The 12,984-nt window shown below is 43.9% G+C and overlaps 1 protein-coding gene across 2 annotated transcripts in view; it reads left to right on the top strand.

The window, feature by feature from the left end:
• Nucleotides 1-12,984, top strand: part of LOC147028137 (Y-box-binding protein 3-like) — a 31,877-nt gene that overhangs the window by 13,157 nt on the left and 5,736 nt on the right. For both annotated transcript variants that reach the window (XM_085878267.1, XM_085878266.1), the window contains exons 4-6: nucleotides 1,577-1,666; nucleotides 9,938-10,060; nucleotides 11,520-11,711. In XM_085878267.1, the coding sequence (XP_085734393.1) occupies nucleotides 1,577-1,666; nucleotides 9,938-10,060; nucleotides 11,520-11,711 (405 nt within the window). The remainder of the gene's footprint in view (nucleotides 1-1,576; nucleotides 1,667-9,937; nucleotides 10,061-11,519; nucleotides 11,712-12,984) is intronic.

The raw sequence follows: 12,984 nt of genomic DNA, 5'->3' as shown, positions 1-12,984 counted from the left end.
CAACCACTCCATACACATGCACACAATCACCCATCAATGCTCAACTACCTCTCGATACCTCTTTATCTCCATAACTTCCAGGTACTTTTCTAATTTAAACTTATCTACTTTTTCTGCTGTCACTACTTTTCCAGGGAGGCCATTCCATGCATTAATAACTCTCTGAGTAAAAGTTCCATGCCTTGCTTCCGTCTTAACTCTCCTCTTCTTTACTCTCAGGCTATCGCTCCTGCTCCTATCACTGTACCCTGTTGAATAATTAATCTGCACTTATTTTATCTGTGCCTTTCATTGTCTTAAACATCTCTATCATATTGCCTCGTAACCACCTCATTTCTAGTGCAGAACGCCCTGTCTCCTTCAGCCGCTCCTCATAGCTGAGTCTAGCTAGGCTCGGAATCGATCTAGTAGCCCTGCGCTGGAACCCTCTCTATGGCATCTTTGTCCTTCCGGAACTGTGTTGACCAAAACTGCACAGAATATTCTAGGTGTGGCATCACCAAATTCCTGTACAATGTTGACACCACCTCTTTTGATTTATAAATGATCCCCCTCCGAATAAAACCTAAAACCCTATTTGCTTTACTTTTCGCTACCTGGTACTGTGCTGCCTGCTTACCTCCCATATCTATTACCACCCCCAGATCCTTCTCCTGTGTGACACACTCCAAAATTACCCCTTGCATCCTGTAATCTCCGTTTTCATTATTCTTCCCCATCCCCAACACCTTACACTTGTTCAGGTTAAATTCCATCTGCCAATGTTTTGCCCAATCTATACAAGTATCAATACTTTCCTGAATCTGATCACCACCCCTTCTGCTATCCACTTTACCTCCAAGCTTTGGGTCATCTGCAAATTTGGAAAACCTACTCTTCACCCCACCATTCAAATAATTGATGTAAATAATGAATAGTAATGGTCCGAGTACTGATCCCTGAGGTACCCCGCCACTTACAACCTCCCAGCAAGACATCCTCCCACTCACAGCCACGCTTTGCTTCCTATCACTAAGCCAGTTTGCAATTCAATTAGCTACCTGACCAGCCACTCCACAAGCCCTCACTTTGGCTAACAACCTCATTATGTTTTTGGAGGTTATGGTGATGTGACGGAGGTTATGTTTTCACCCCTGTCTGTCTGTCTGTTTGTGTGCAGGATATCTCATAAAGTTGTTGACGGATTCGGATGAAATTTGGTGTGCCGGCTGGCATATGACAAGGATGAATTGATTTCATTTTAGTGAAGTTCCAGATATTATTTTTTAAATGATTCCTCACCATTGAGTGATAGGGTTAAAACATACTGTATATAGCACGATATCTCAAAACGTTATGGACACACTCAAACGAAACTTGGTGGATGAGTTGGTTAGGCGACAATAACAAGCCGATTAAATTTTGGTTCGGGTCCTCATCCAGTTCCGGCCTATCTGTGGGATACAAAACATAAACTAATCAGTCTTGCGGAGGTGCGTCCTCCACAGAGTGCCATTCCAGTTTTTGCTTGTCTGTGTATGCATGTGGAGGTATTGGGTATGGTATTAATTTTTGTGCAATGCATTTCTTTGTTTAGAGTGCTATCAAAAAGAACAACCCACGGAAGTATTTAAGGAGTGTGGGTGATGGTGAAACTGTAGAATTTGATGTTGTGGAGGGAGAAAAGGTGAGTTGCATATTTTGTGTTTTTGTTGACATTTTTCTAAAGTCCTCAGATGTCATCTTTGCATTTTTGAGACGTGTTCATTTTATGTGCTGGAGTTGCAATCAATAATACTTGGTTTAATTGTGAGAACAATTCTATGGCAGCATTATGAGGCTAACAAGATGTATTATTGTGACAGAAAAAGGAGGAAGAGTTGCAATCTGAGTAAAAATGAAGTAATGTATTCTTAGACAGGGACAATATTGTCACTTTGGTGGAGGATTTGGTATGATTGAGGTTAGGGACAGTAAGGACACTAATGTACTCAGATTCTGCTTCAAATCCTGAAGTGAGGGAAGAGCTCTATTGATAAATGCTGAGACTAAATGAGAAAGGTATCGGGAAAGAGTAATGATTGTGGGGAATTTTAATTTTCCAGGGACAGGAAATTGGCAGTGCAGAGAGGGAATTTCTCCAACTGTCCAGGATTGTTACTTAAACTAGTTTACAGAAATCGATAGGTTTTGTTTACTGAAAATTTACACAGGAGTGTTAACCACCATTTGTTCTGTTTTTATTTATTTATTTTGTGTGTGATTATCCATATATGGTGAGCACCTTGGGACTAGTGACCATATGTGATATTAGTGTGGGCAAGGCTTTTGTTAAGAGTTGGAGGATGGAAGAGTGCAGTGAAAAAAATTGGCTTTGGAAGTGCACATTTTTACTATGAGGAGAGAAGTGCTGTATATTTGGTGAGGCCAACATAAGGGCAATCTTCATCGGAGAAAAGACCAAGGGAATTGAACATTGAGGTGACCAGAAATACATTTCATTAAAAAAGTAACTTTACTAGAGGCAGATTGGCATAGATATGTGAGTAATCTGAGAATAATCAAGAAATAAACTAGACAAGCCAAAAGATGATACGAGAAAGATGTGGCAAGGTTTACTAAACATAATCAAAAGACCTTTAAATACATGAGGGGAAAAGAGCAAGCACATTGACACGAGATTAAAAAATATTGTTGCGAATTCGCGCCCGCCGGCGTGCGAGCGGCCACGTAACTCGAATCGCAGCACGTCGCCCACCGGACGGACAATTCCGTCGTGACCCTCTCGGACTAACGCCGGGAACTAGTCACGGGTGGGCCTTTCGGCCTCACCACGATCGTGCCAATCGGCCTCCCGCGTGGGATAGGGTTGCTCGCCAAATTCGACCTACCTAAGTACCCACACGGAGGGTAGACCGGGCGATCGCACCTCGCCGCAGGTCGACTTCGGACACGGGCCACTTTAAGCGACCTGTTCCGTACTATCGGGATAACCGAGCGGTGTTATCGTCAACCTCGACGGTTCCGATTAATTATTGGGCGTATTTAGCCCACGACCAAGCCTTTACATGAAGTAAGATGGAGATTCAATTAAAGAAAAGACGAAGCGAAACGGGAAAAACGGTTCAACATAATTCACATTTATTCCACGGAAAACGGAAAGCACACATATACAATTACAACAATTATGCACCAAAAGCAAATGTAAAAGAAACACAACAATTATGCACCAAAAGCAATTGCAACAAAAGAAACACAATGCAGATCTACTACCGACTACGCAAGCACATGGCAACACTTACACAGTTTTACTTTACAGACGGCGCCGACAACACACATACTCAAAATCAAAAGAAAAAGGGGCCACCCTCTACGACAAGGGGGCAGACGTGGTCTGTGGGCGCGAGACCGGCAGAGCCTACCCGTCTTGTGATGAGCCGCAAAATGGCGGCGGCGCCCCGACTCCGCGCTCCTCCGCGGGCCTCGCTGGCACTGCCTGGAATGGGGTGGGAACAGGGCCCCCTTTTCGCACTATCTCAGCGCGGGGGAGGGGGGAAACAGGGGGGGGGGTTGTTGATGCTCTGGGGAAAGAGGATAGCTGGCTTGCTTGGGTCCCGCGACGAGCGACTCCACTGCGCCCTCGACCGCGTTCCCGGCTTCTCCTCTCTGCAGCTCCCCGACAGACTCCGAACCCCGACAGACCGACTCTCCTCCAGACCCGTCTTGACTGCTGCTGCCACACTTCGCCGCCGCCACAACTCGCCCGAGCCCGAAACAGAAAACCCTCCACTTACTCAATTCGCCCCGCGCTCGGCGCTTTATAGTGCAGCAGGATTAACCATATGCAGATTTTCGGATCAGGATGGGCTCGGGGGCGGAGCCACGCTCGCCCATTGGACGGAGGAAAAGTGGGCGTGAATCATTCCTGATCCGCGAATTAGCATATATCGATTCTACTCCGACGCGCCTGGAGGCGGGGCCGAATCGCCCCGCGCTTAATGATTGGAGGGATCGGAAGTGGGCGTGAATCATTCCTGATCCGACTTCCCCTTGGGAAGGCCGCTTTTTGCACCCGCTGCTCGGCGCGCGCCCCGCACGAGGCCAGGACAGCCTGACGCTCGGCGTTCACAAGCGGTGCGGGAATGGCCGCAGAAGGAGAGGCGAAGGTGGTGGAGGGTTTATTGTGGCGGTGATGCGATGGTTGCGAGAGCGAGCCGTGAAGGTAAAGGTCGTGGCTGTTGGCGTTGTTGTTGTTGTGAAGCGGCGTTGCGGTTCGTGGTTGTTGTGTGATGGCGGTTGAGACGTGGTTGGTTAAAAATAAAGATAGAATAGAAAAACGGCTATCTTAAAGGGTCGCAGCCCGAATGAATGACATTTATTCCCTCTAAACAACGGGTTTGGGGCTAACTACACATGTACTCGCAGAGATATCTCACCTACGGGACCTGAATGGTGGTTTGCGAATTTCCTCAACCACAACAATATATATAATTCTGCTTTGAGACTTTAATCAGGAGGGGGGGGTGGTTATTGGGAGAATCCTTGTCATGGAGATCCCGTGAAGTCTCAAAGAGGTGAAAACAAAGGGAGTTGGATTGGAGGAGAAGTCGTGAAAATCACAGGCCACTAACCAGTCTGCGGTGTGATTGCAATGGTCATTGTGCTTGTGCTTCATTGCAGGGAATACCAATAATGTTGAGAGCTTCACACTCCACAGAATTCAGGAGAGACATGTGATGCTGGGGCCCACCCAATAGGAGAGAGTACTGATTAATTGAGCTATGGACAAAGTCCTTTTATCCATAACTTAATGAAGTAGTACTCTTGAGTAGTTATAATTTTTCAAGGAATCACTTAGAGTGACAGAGTCTGCTGTGATTAGGGTCAGCCCAGAAGGCCTCATGGCTCATGTCGTGGGGCAACTTAGCATAGCAATTGTGCATTTTGTGAGGAAAGCACCAAATTTGGCACACTAGTAGCCTATCATATTATGAACAGATTTGGATATTGGGCCATCTAAGTTGTTGCCCTACTAATGGTGAGGCTTCGAAGTTTCACCATGACTTTGATGAAGGAAAGTGGTTGGAAAAGTTCATCCTTGAAATTAGCAACATGGTCTTCCTCAGGATGGAAATGCAGTTGTTACAAGCCTGACAGAGTGAACTGAAGTTGCCCTCATTCGGGTTGAGAAAGAAAGCTGCTCAACTGCAACCACCTCCCTCCAGGATTTGGTGTACTGGGTCTAAGAGGATATGAAAGAGAGCTGCAAATGGGATGGGATAAACTGTTGTATGAGAGATAGTAGGCTTTTGGGAAAGTATTTCTCGGTGGAATTCTTATGAGATGTTTGGATAAGACAGCCAAACCTTTTATGAGAGGGTGGAGTTCAGTCTCTGACAGTTTTCTTGTTTGCAAGGGAGTATTATTTTAGATTTACTTTATATTACTCACAACAACCAAATTGCCAGGGAGAAATGTGATTTGGAGACCCCCTATGAGAGGAACATTTTTGTTAAACATAGTGTCTGGAGCTGCAGCATCAATTTGGATGCAGAGATTGGTCAAATAGGGAATGATGACCTCAAATATTAGTCGTCCTTACTTTTCGGTAGTGGGGATGAAGAGCATCGAGGGAGGTTGCAGATGATTGGTGGGGATGAAAATGAAAATTTTCATCGGCTGTGCATCTAAATCACAGCCGATGAAAGTGGAGGTGTTAACAGTTGTGAACCTACACTTGCTGCAAACCGACTTTCTTTCTGGATCCCAAGTTTGGACTAAGGAAGACAGACCTCACCATGGTGGAGGGAAGATTAATTAAAAAGCATCAATTAAAGCGACGCTGTTGGACAAGACCTGGGCTGCAGGTTTTGCGAGTGCTAAGGCAGAAGAAGAAGCTGAATGAGACTTTTCAAATTGCCAGGGAGAGTTCCACCATGACTTTTATGAAGGAGTAGGACAGATGAGATTACAAGAAAGAACATGTTTGACTTCAGACACATGAACATGAGGACCAGAGAAACAAGCCAAAGATCGATAGACTTGGACCAAGTATGTATGTGGAAGAAGACACAAACAGATTTGTGATATGATTAAAAGTACAGGGAACAAATGATAACAGATAAAGATGACTGATCCCATGCAGTAAACTTTGTTTTTACAGCTGGTCTCAGCTCAGTAACCTGTGCACTTGAGAGGAAACCATGACCACAAATTCATGGGAATCAAATGTTTATTTAGGAATCAAATGAGGAACCATTCTTCTTGCTGAAAGATAGTCGTCGTGGGTTTCTTAAAGGGAAATGGTGTTTGACAACCTTTTTGGAATTAAACGAGAGGGTAAACGATTCTGTAGATAAAGGGAGTGCAGTTGATGTCATAATACCTAGATCTCCAGAAGGGATTTGATAAGGGACCACACCAAGGGCTGTTGGTTAATGTTGGCCCTTGTGAAGTTGTTGGTCAAGTAGCAAACTAGCTAGCTTGGTGAAAGAGGAAGCAAATGGTACTTCGACTGGGAGGAAGTTGTAAGTTGTGGAGTACCTCAGGGATACGTACCAGGACAATTGATGTTTGTAATTTTTATGAATGATTTTAACATTGGGGCTTCTTGCGGTATCTGTGTGTCTTTGTGGCCAGACTTGGTTTTTCTCTGTTCTGAGAGAATATTGTTGCAGGCCGGTGGGGTCGGGTGAGAAGACCACTAGGTGGGGGAAGCTACGTCGATTCCCACCAGACTCCCGGGAATTGTAGGCCGTCGCTCACGGATAATTCCGTGACGCGGCGGGTCGCTTTACTGACCTTGGTTGCCAATAACTCAACTGCGTGATCTCGGATCCTCCCGCCTATGGAATCGGGTTACCTAATTAACCACGCAGTTTAACCACTGGGGAACCACGCCCTCGGTACGCCTTGCCCGAACTGGATCACTCTACCCGGATCGGATGCAGCCGAGCGGCACTGCCAAGGGTGTACCGGCTAAAAGGAACGGACCATTGGGAATAAAAACCCGGCTAAACCTGGATTCGAACCATGCTGGACCAATGAGGGAAAAGACAAAAGCGAGCTGGGAACATTTCTACAACAATTATTTATTTACAGCAAGTGAGGAAAAGCATGTGGCACAACAAAGGTTTATTGGGTAGGTAACGCAGGGAAAGAGGAGAGGGGTGTGGGGGGTGCGACAATTATACAAGCAACTTACCAAAGCAGACACAGTGCAGACTTGACGTGAGATTATTCACAGTAACAACAACAAAAGATCTTCTACAGGCTTATTTGACAGACAGGTGCCAACACACTCAGACACACACTCGGACAAAGAAAACCCAATGAAAAGAAAAGGACTTTTGCAGCCAGGGAGGAAGGGGGTTGAGGTTATAGTTCTTCGGTACCTGAGCGTTTCCGGGGAAGGGATGCTCTGTGGTGCGGTACCCGACAATGGTTGTGTAGTTTGGGCCACAGCCACACGTGTCGAGATTGTGTCTGCAGGAGGAGCTTGAGTGGAGAAGGGCGGAGTCCAGAGGGCGAGGGTGGAGCAATAAGGAGGACGCTTGGTCGACGTCATGTGGTCGGAGACAAGTCGCAGGAACACACACTTCACTCCTCCTTCAATTCCACAATTCCTTCAATTCTCCTCAATTCACGGATGACCATGAGAGGAGGACCTCAATTCACGGAGGTCTTTATAGAGCCTGGAGCTCGGGGAGGAGCCATGCCAAAACCGACGTTATCGTCCGAGCTGGGCATTCCGACTGGCTCCGACCCTTCACGTGGTCCGCCTTCCTGGGCTGGGTTTCGGCCAGATACCGGTATAGCCCACCCACCTGGGTGCAAAACGTACGTGACACGTCGCGCATGTCTGGCCTTGGGCAGATGGATGGTGGTGCAGCTTGAAGCCTTTGTCCAGCCGAACGTGCGCATCAGGATTTTTCCTCAGAAAACGAGACTCCGGGTCGACGGTGGTACGCTGTGGTAAGCGAGACGAGGGTAGCAAGCGAGGCAAATTTACCTCAGAAAATAAAAGGAGGGAATAAAATAAAAGGGAAAAATGATTTAATAACCTAACTAATAGCCCATCACAACACACTCCCTTGTCTTACCACGAGACAAAAGGTAGGGACCTAAGTACACATATTAATGGGATAACTGACTTGGGACAACTATCTGTTGTATGCTTGCGGTTCCGAGAACCGCAACGATTAGATCTCCAGAAGGGATTTGATAAGGGACCACACCAAGGACTGTTGGTTAATGTTGGCCCTTGTGAAGTTGTTGGTCAAGTACCAAACTAGCTAGCTTGGTGAAAGATGAAGCAAATGGTACTTAGACTGGGAGGAAGTTGTAAGTTGTGGAGTACCTCAGGGAACAGTACCAGGACAATTGATGTTTGTAATTTTTATGAATGATTTTAACATTGGGGCTTCTTGCAGTATACCTGTGCCTTCGTGGCCAGACTTGGTTTTCTCTGTTCTGAGAGAATATTGTTGACATTCGGGAATTATCGTTCAACAGGTTTTGTTGATTGTTGGTGTTAATTTGTCTATTTCATGTATTTGTACATCTTGTGTGGCTCTACATGTATTTTTGTTTTAGGTTTGTCTGTTCCCCCCCTCCCTCCTTTCCCCCCCTTGGCTATTCTTGTGGTCCTTATTGGGTCTACGTTGCTGTCCTTCCTCCTCTTCCTTTTTGTTCATTTCCGTATTTGTTTTCCCACTGCCCCACGTTTGTGCTTTCTGTCCCCCCCCCCCCCTTTAGCTCATAGAAATTGTAACATCATGCACAAGTGGCAGTTTTGGAGTTGTAGATTTCTAGGCTTAAGTAGCTACTGCAGCATCAACAAGTAATAGGTGAAGCAAATATGATTTTGGATTTCTTTCACAGCTGGAGAGATTGTTGGTTGAAGGAGGTATGTGGTGTTAACATTGTACAGCATTTTGGTGAGGTTTCACTTAAGATTCTGGTCTCTGTATTTGAGTTTGGGTCTCCTGTATCTAGAGATTTTCATCTCCATATTTGAGGAGGAGATGAGTGGAGGAAGGTAGCTGCTGTCTGTACATTGAGGGGAAGCTCTGCTCAGTGAGGTATAACAATTTTTCTCTGGTGGCGATTTGATAGTTTCCTCAAGATTACAGAGATAACTTCTGGTAATAGGATTTTCAAAATGAGAGGATGGTGACACTTGGAGTAAAAAATATTCTTAGTTAATATTTCTTTATTTTCTTTTTGCAATCAAGCGATACATTCTACTGTGTTGTATTTATTATCTTGCCAAAACAAAGTTTTTGCAAGATATGTTAGTCAGCTTGTATGTTTTTTTTTTTGTTTGTTTGTCTGTAATCATGTATAAAAAATTCTGCAGAGCACAGTTATCATTGGAAATTTTTGTAACTTCGCATATCAGAGGCCTATAGAGTTCCCTTTCAGTGCACAAAATTTTGAAGGTCAAGGTCACTTTGTCGCAAATCAGGGGAGTCGACGAAACCCTTATTTTTTTAGTAATTTTGATCGGATCGTCTTCAAACTTCATGGGAATATAGTTCATGGTCTGGCGCTCAGATGATTAATTTTTGGTGGCGATTGGCCTTGACCTTCATGGTTAGCGCCTGAGGTCAAACATATTTGACCCCAAGGTCAAATTTTCAAGTTTTAGGAACCATATCGTGTCGTACCTCAAATTGAACACTTCGATGAGTGCTTTCTAGATATGTCAAGCTTGAGACATTATGACGTCATTTGGTGACGTTATGAGGAAAACGCATATTTTTCATAGTTACTCTGTAGAACAATTCTCATTAGAATCTCTCGTAGGCAGATATTCCTCAAGGAGTCGCTCCTGGTGGATAGTCGCTCTGTTCACCTCAGTGTGACCTTAAAGAAGTCACACGTGGTCACCTTTTGGCAAGATGTTTTTATTGGTCTGTTGCTTTGTAGTAATGAGTTATTTTGCTTTCACTAGGGAGCAGAAGCAGCCAATGTCACGGGACCAGGTGGTGTAGCAGTTCAAGGAAGCCGCTATGCCGCAGACCGACGTTTCCGTCGATACTACCCACGAGGTCGCCGTGGAGCACCAAGCTACAATGTGAGTTTTTGAGTCAAAGAGAGAAAAGTAAATGTATCAAATACAATCGAGTCTTGTTTCGAGGAAGTCTTTCAGACAGATTCTCGGACATAATAACAAACTAAACTTTATAATACATATACTGTCGGACGCCACTGTTTGCAGGGGATACGTTCCTGAAAAATGCTTTGAATGTCGAATTCGCAAATTGTCGGGGCTGTGGGGGGGAGTGGCGGGGGGGTTGTTCACATTGTTCAATTATTATTTATTTATTTTTTAACGTGGTCTTGGTTCTTGGAAGAGCGATTACATAACAAAAAGGACACAACATAGAGGGAATAGCACAAGAAAGGGGGGACTAACAACAGCAGGGCAGAAGGAGAAAGCAGTTGGAGATGGACAAACGAGGGATGCAGGTAACTATGAGGGTTAAGGGAGAATGCAAGGGGTGGACCATCTGGATACATAAGCAAAATTGGGTTCTGAGATTTTTGGCAAGGTCTGAGGAGAGGGAAGAGGCTGCTGCATGTCTGTCAGAAGGATGAGAGATGTCACGGCAGAGAGTGGAGTCATCAGAAAAGAGATAAAAAGGATTTTCCAGAGTCATTGAGATCATTGATGAAGATTAGGAATAATATGGGGCCAAGAACACTGCCTTGGGGTACTCCAGCCTTGACAGGGAGAGGAGATTAATGGGTTCTGTTGAGAGCCACACGGTGACTGAGAGAGTGAAGTCAGTAATCCAAGAGTGGAGTTGGCCTTGGATTCCATCGGCAGACAGTTTGGAGAGCAGGCAGGATGCCAGACTGTATCAAAAGCTCGAGATATGTCCAGAGACAGCCCTGATCTCATGTCTGATATTGAGGACCTCTCCCATTGTTGGCCGAGTAGAAACAGCATGTCCAAGGTTGAGTGACCAGGTCTGAATCTGAATTGATGATCTGAAATGAGGCTGTTGGAGCAAAATAATGATTTTATGTCAACTGTGATTGATTCCATGACCTTGCTGATGATTGGAAGTACAGTAATCTAATTGGGCTGTAGTTAAGGTGATCCGTTTTTGCACTTTTTTATGTAATGCTGTGATGTTGGCTGATTTCCAATTTCTCAGGTGGATATAGAAAACCAGTCCTGAAGTGTAAATAAATAAATAAATAAATAAGATGAAAATATGCGAAGTGCGAATGTCGAAGCAGGTCACACTTTATGACTTGTGAATACATGGGGTCTGCAAATAGCAAATCAGTGAATAGTGGGGTCTGACTACTGTATTTGCTATTATTTCAACGATACTGTTCTGAAATACTTTCTCATTATGAAATCTTGTGGTATAGTTTTTTTTTTTGTACTTTTTCGTCATTGTTCTCTTTTTAAATTTTTTTATTTCAATTTATTTTTTAATGATTTGTATTTATTGTGACTATCTATTCCAACCCTTTGTGGTATTTAACTTTGATGGACACCCCATGCAATTATGCAGGAGCAGCGGGATGGAGAAGGTGTGCGCAATGGTGAAGCAGTTACGAGCTCAGAGGGTGAGGGCCAGGCCAACTTTTCGGGTCCACGGGGTCCGCCACCTAACCGTCGGCGATATCCCCAAGGCTCGGCATACTACCCACGCCGGCGCTATTACCGCCCGCGTGATCCCAACCGCCAGGTTGATGGGGGTCAGGTATGTGGAGAGATGTTGGGAAGTGTTTGGTAATTTGGTGACATGGGATTTAGGGGGTGGTTATGATTAATCAGTTAATTATTGTTTCAAATTTAATAATTAATTATTCAAAAATATTTTTCGAAAATGACATGATTACTTTTTCCCACAGTTTCAGTGGGTTGTTTTCACCTCTTGTTTGTTTGTTTGTCTGTCTGGCTGGCCGAGCAGTATATCTCAAAAAGTTATGAACAGATTCAGATGAAACTATTGGACAGGTTTTGTGTGTGACACAGACAAATTGATTCGATTTTGGTGAGGATCCGAATCCAGATCCGAGAATTGTACAAGTGATTCTTCACCATTGTTGAGATGCAGGGCCAAATATATATATATATATATATATATATATATATATATATATATATATATATATATATATATATATATAAAATATATATATATATATATATATATATATAATTGAAGGGTTGTAAAGACAAAAATGGCCGATTTTGAAAGCACCAAGGAATAGAGAAGGTATTCAAGGCTTTGAAGGTTATACCTCCAACTTCTGTGCTGGCAGAGATAGATTTCCATGCAGTAGTTTGCCTCTTTGTTATAAAATTGCACATGTCTTTGAATGATGACACTATTGACAAGCTTTGTTTTCTACGGTCTTATCTCATGCAACAAATAATAAAGCTCTTTCTTACCCTTTTCAGAAATATTGTTTTAATCAGTTGATCATTGAGCAATTATATAATGTAATCATTCATCACTTTTCCCCAAAAATGATTAATTAGCCATGCTCAAATGGAATTGGTTTTATTAAATTTGCACATGTAAATTTTCAATATGAAATTGTTTTTTTAAGACACTTGAAATGGTTGGTCCTCCATAAAAAGTTGTTGCATCATTCTTCATGGCTTCTCCCTCTGACCCTCTCCTCCTCCCCTCCCCATGTAAGAAATTACTGAGATGAAATGAAGAAAAAAAATTCTCTGAATCTAAGATTTTTTTTTTCTTGAATACAGCATAATTGAATTCAAAATATTCAGTGCATCATTTGAGGAGGAAGAAGAATAATTTGCAGGAGAGTGAAGAAGTTGAGGTAAAAAAAAAAGCAGGGGGGGGGAGAAGAAGGAGGAGGAGGAGGAGGAAAAAGGTGTAGCAAGAAGGGTTGGAGGTGGAGGTGGAAGAGGGAAGTAGAAGTAGAAAGAAGTGAAGGAGTAAGGAGTAAGAAGCAAGAAGAAGAATAAGTGGAGGAAGAGGGTGGTGGTGAAGGTAGAAA

This window comes from Eptatretus burgeri, chromosome 4 (genome assembly GCF_056783735.1).
Source record: "Eptatretus burgeri isolate ZD-2024b chromosome 4, Ebu_testis_v1, whole genome shotgun sequence".
In the NCBI taxonomy this organism is placed as follows: Eukaryota; Metazoa; Chordata; class Myxini; order Myxiniformes; family Myxinidae; genus Eptatretus; species Eptatretus burgeri.
The sequence above is the reverse complement of the archived record's forward strand: the minus strand, read 5'-3'. Positions and strand labels throughout refer to the sequence as shown.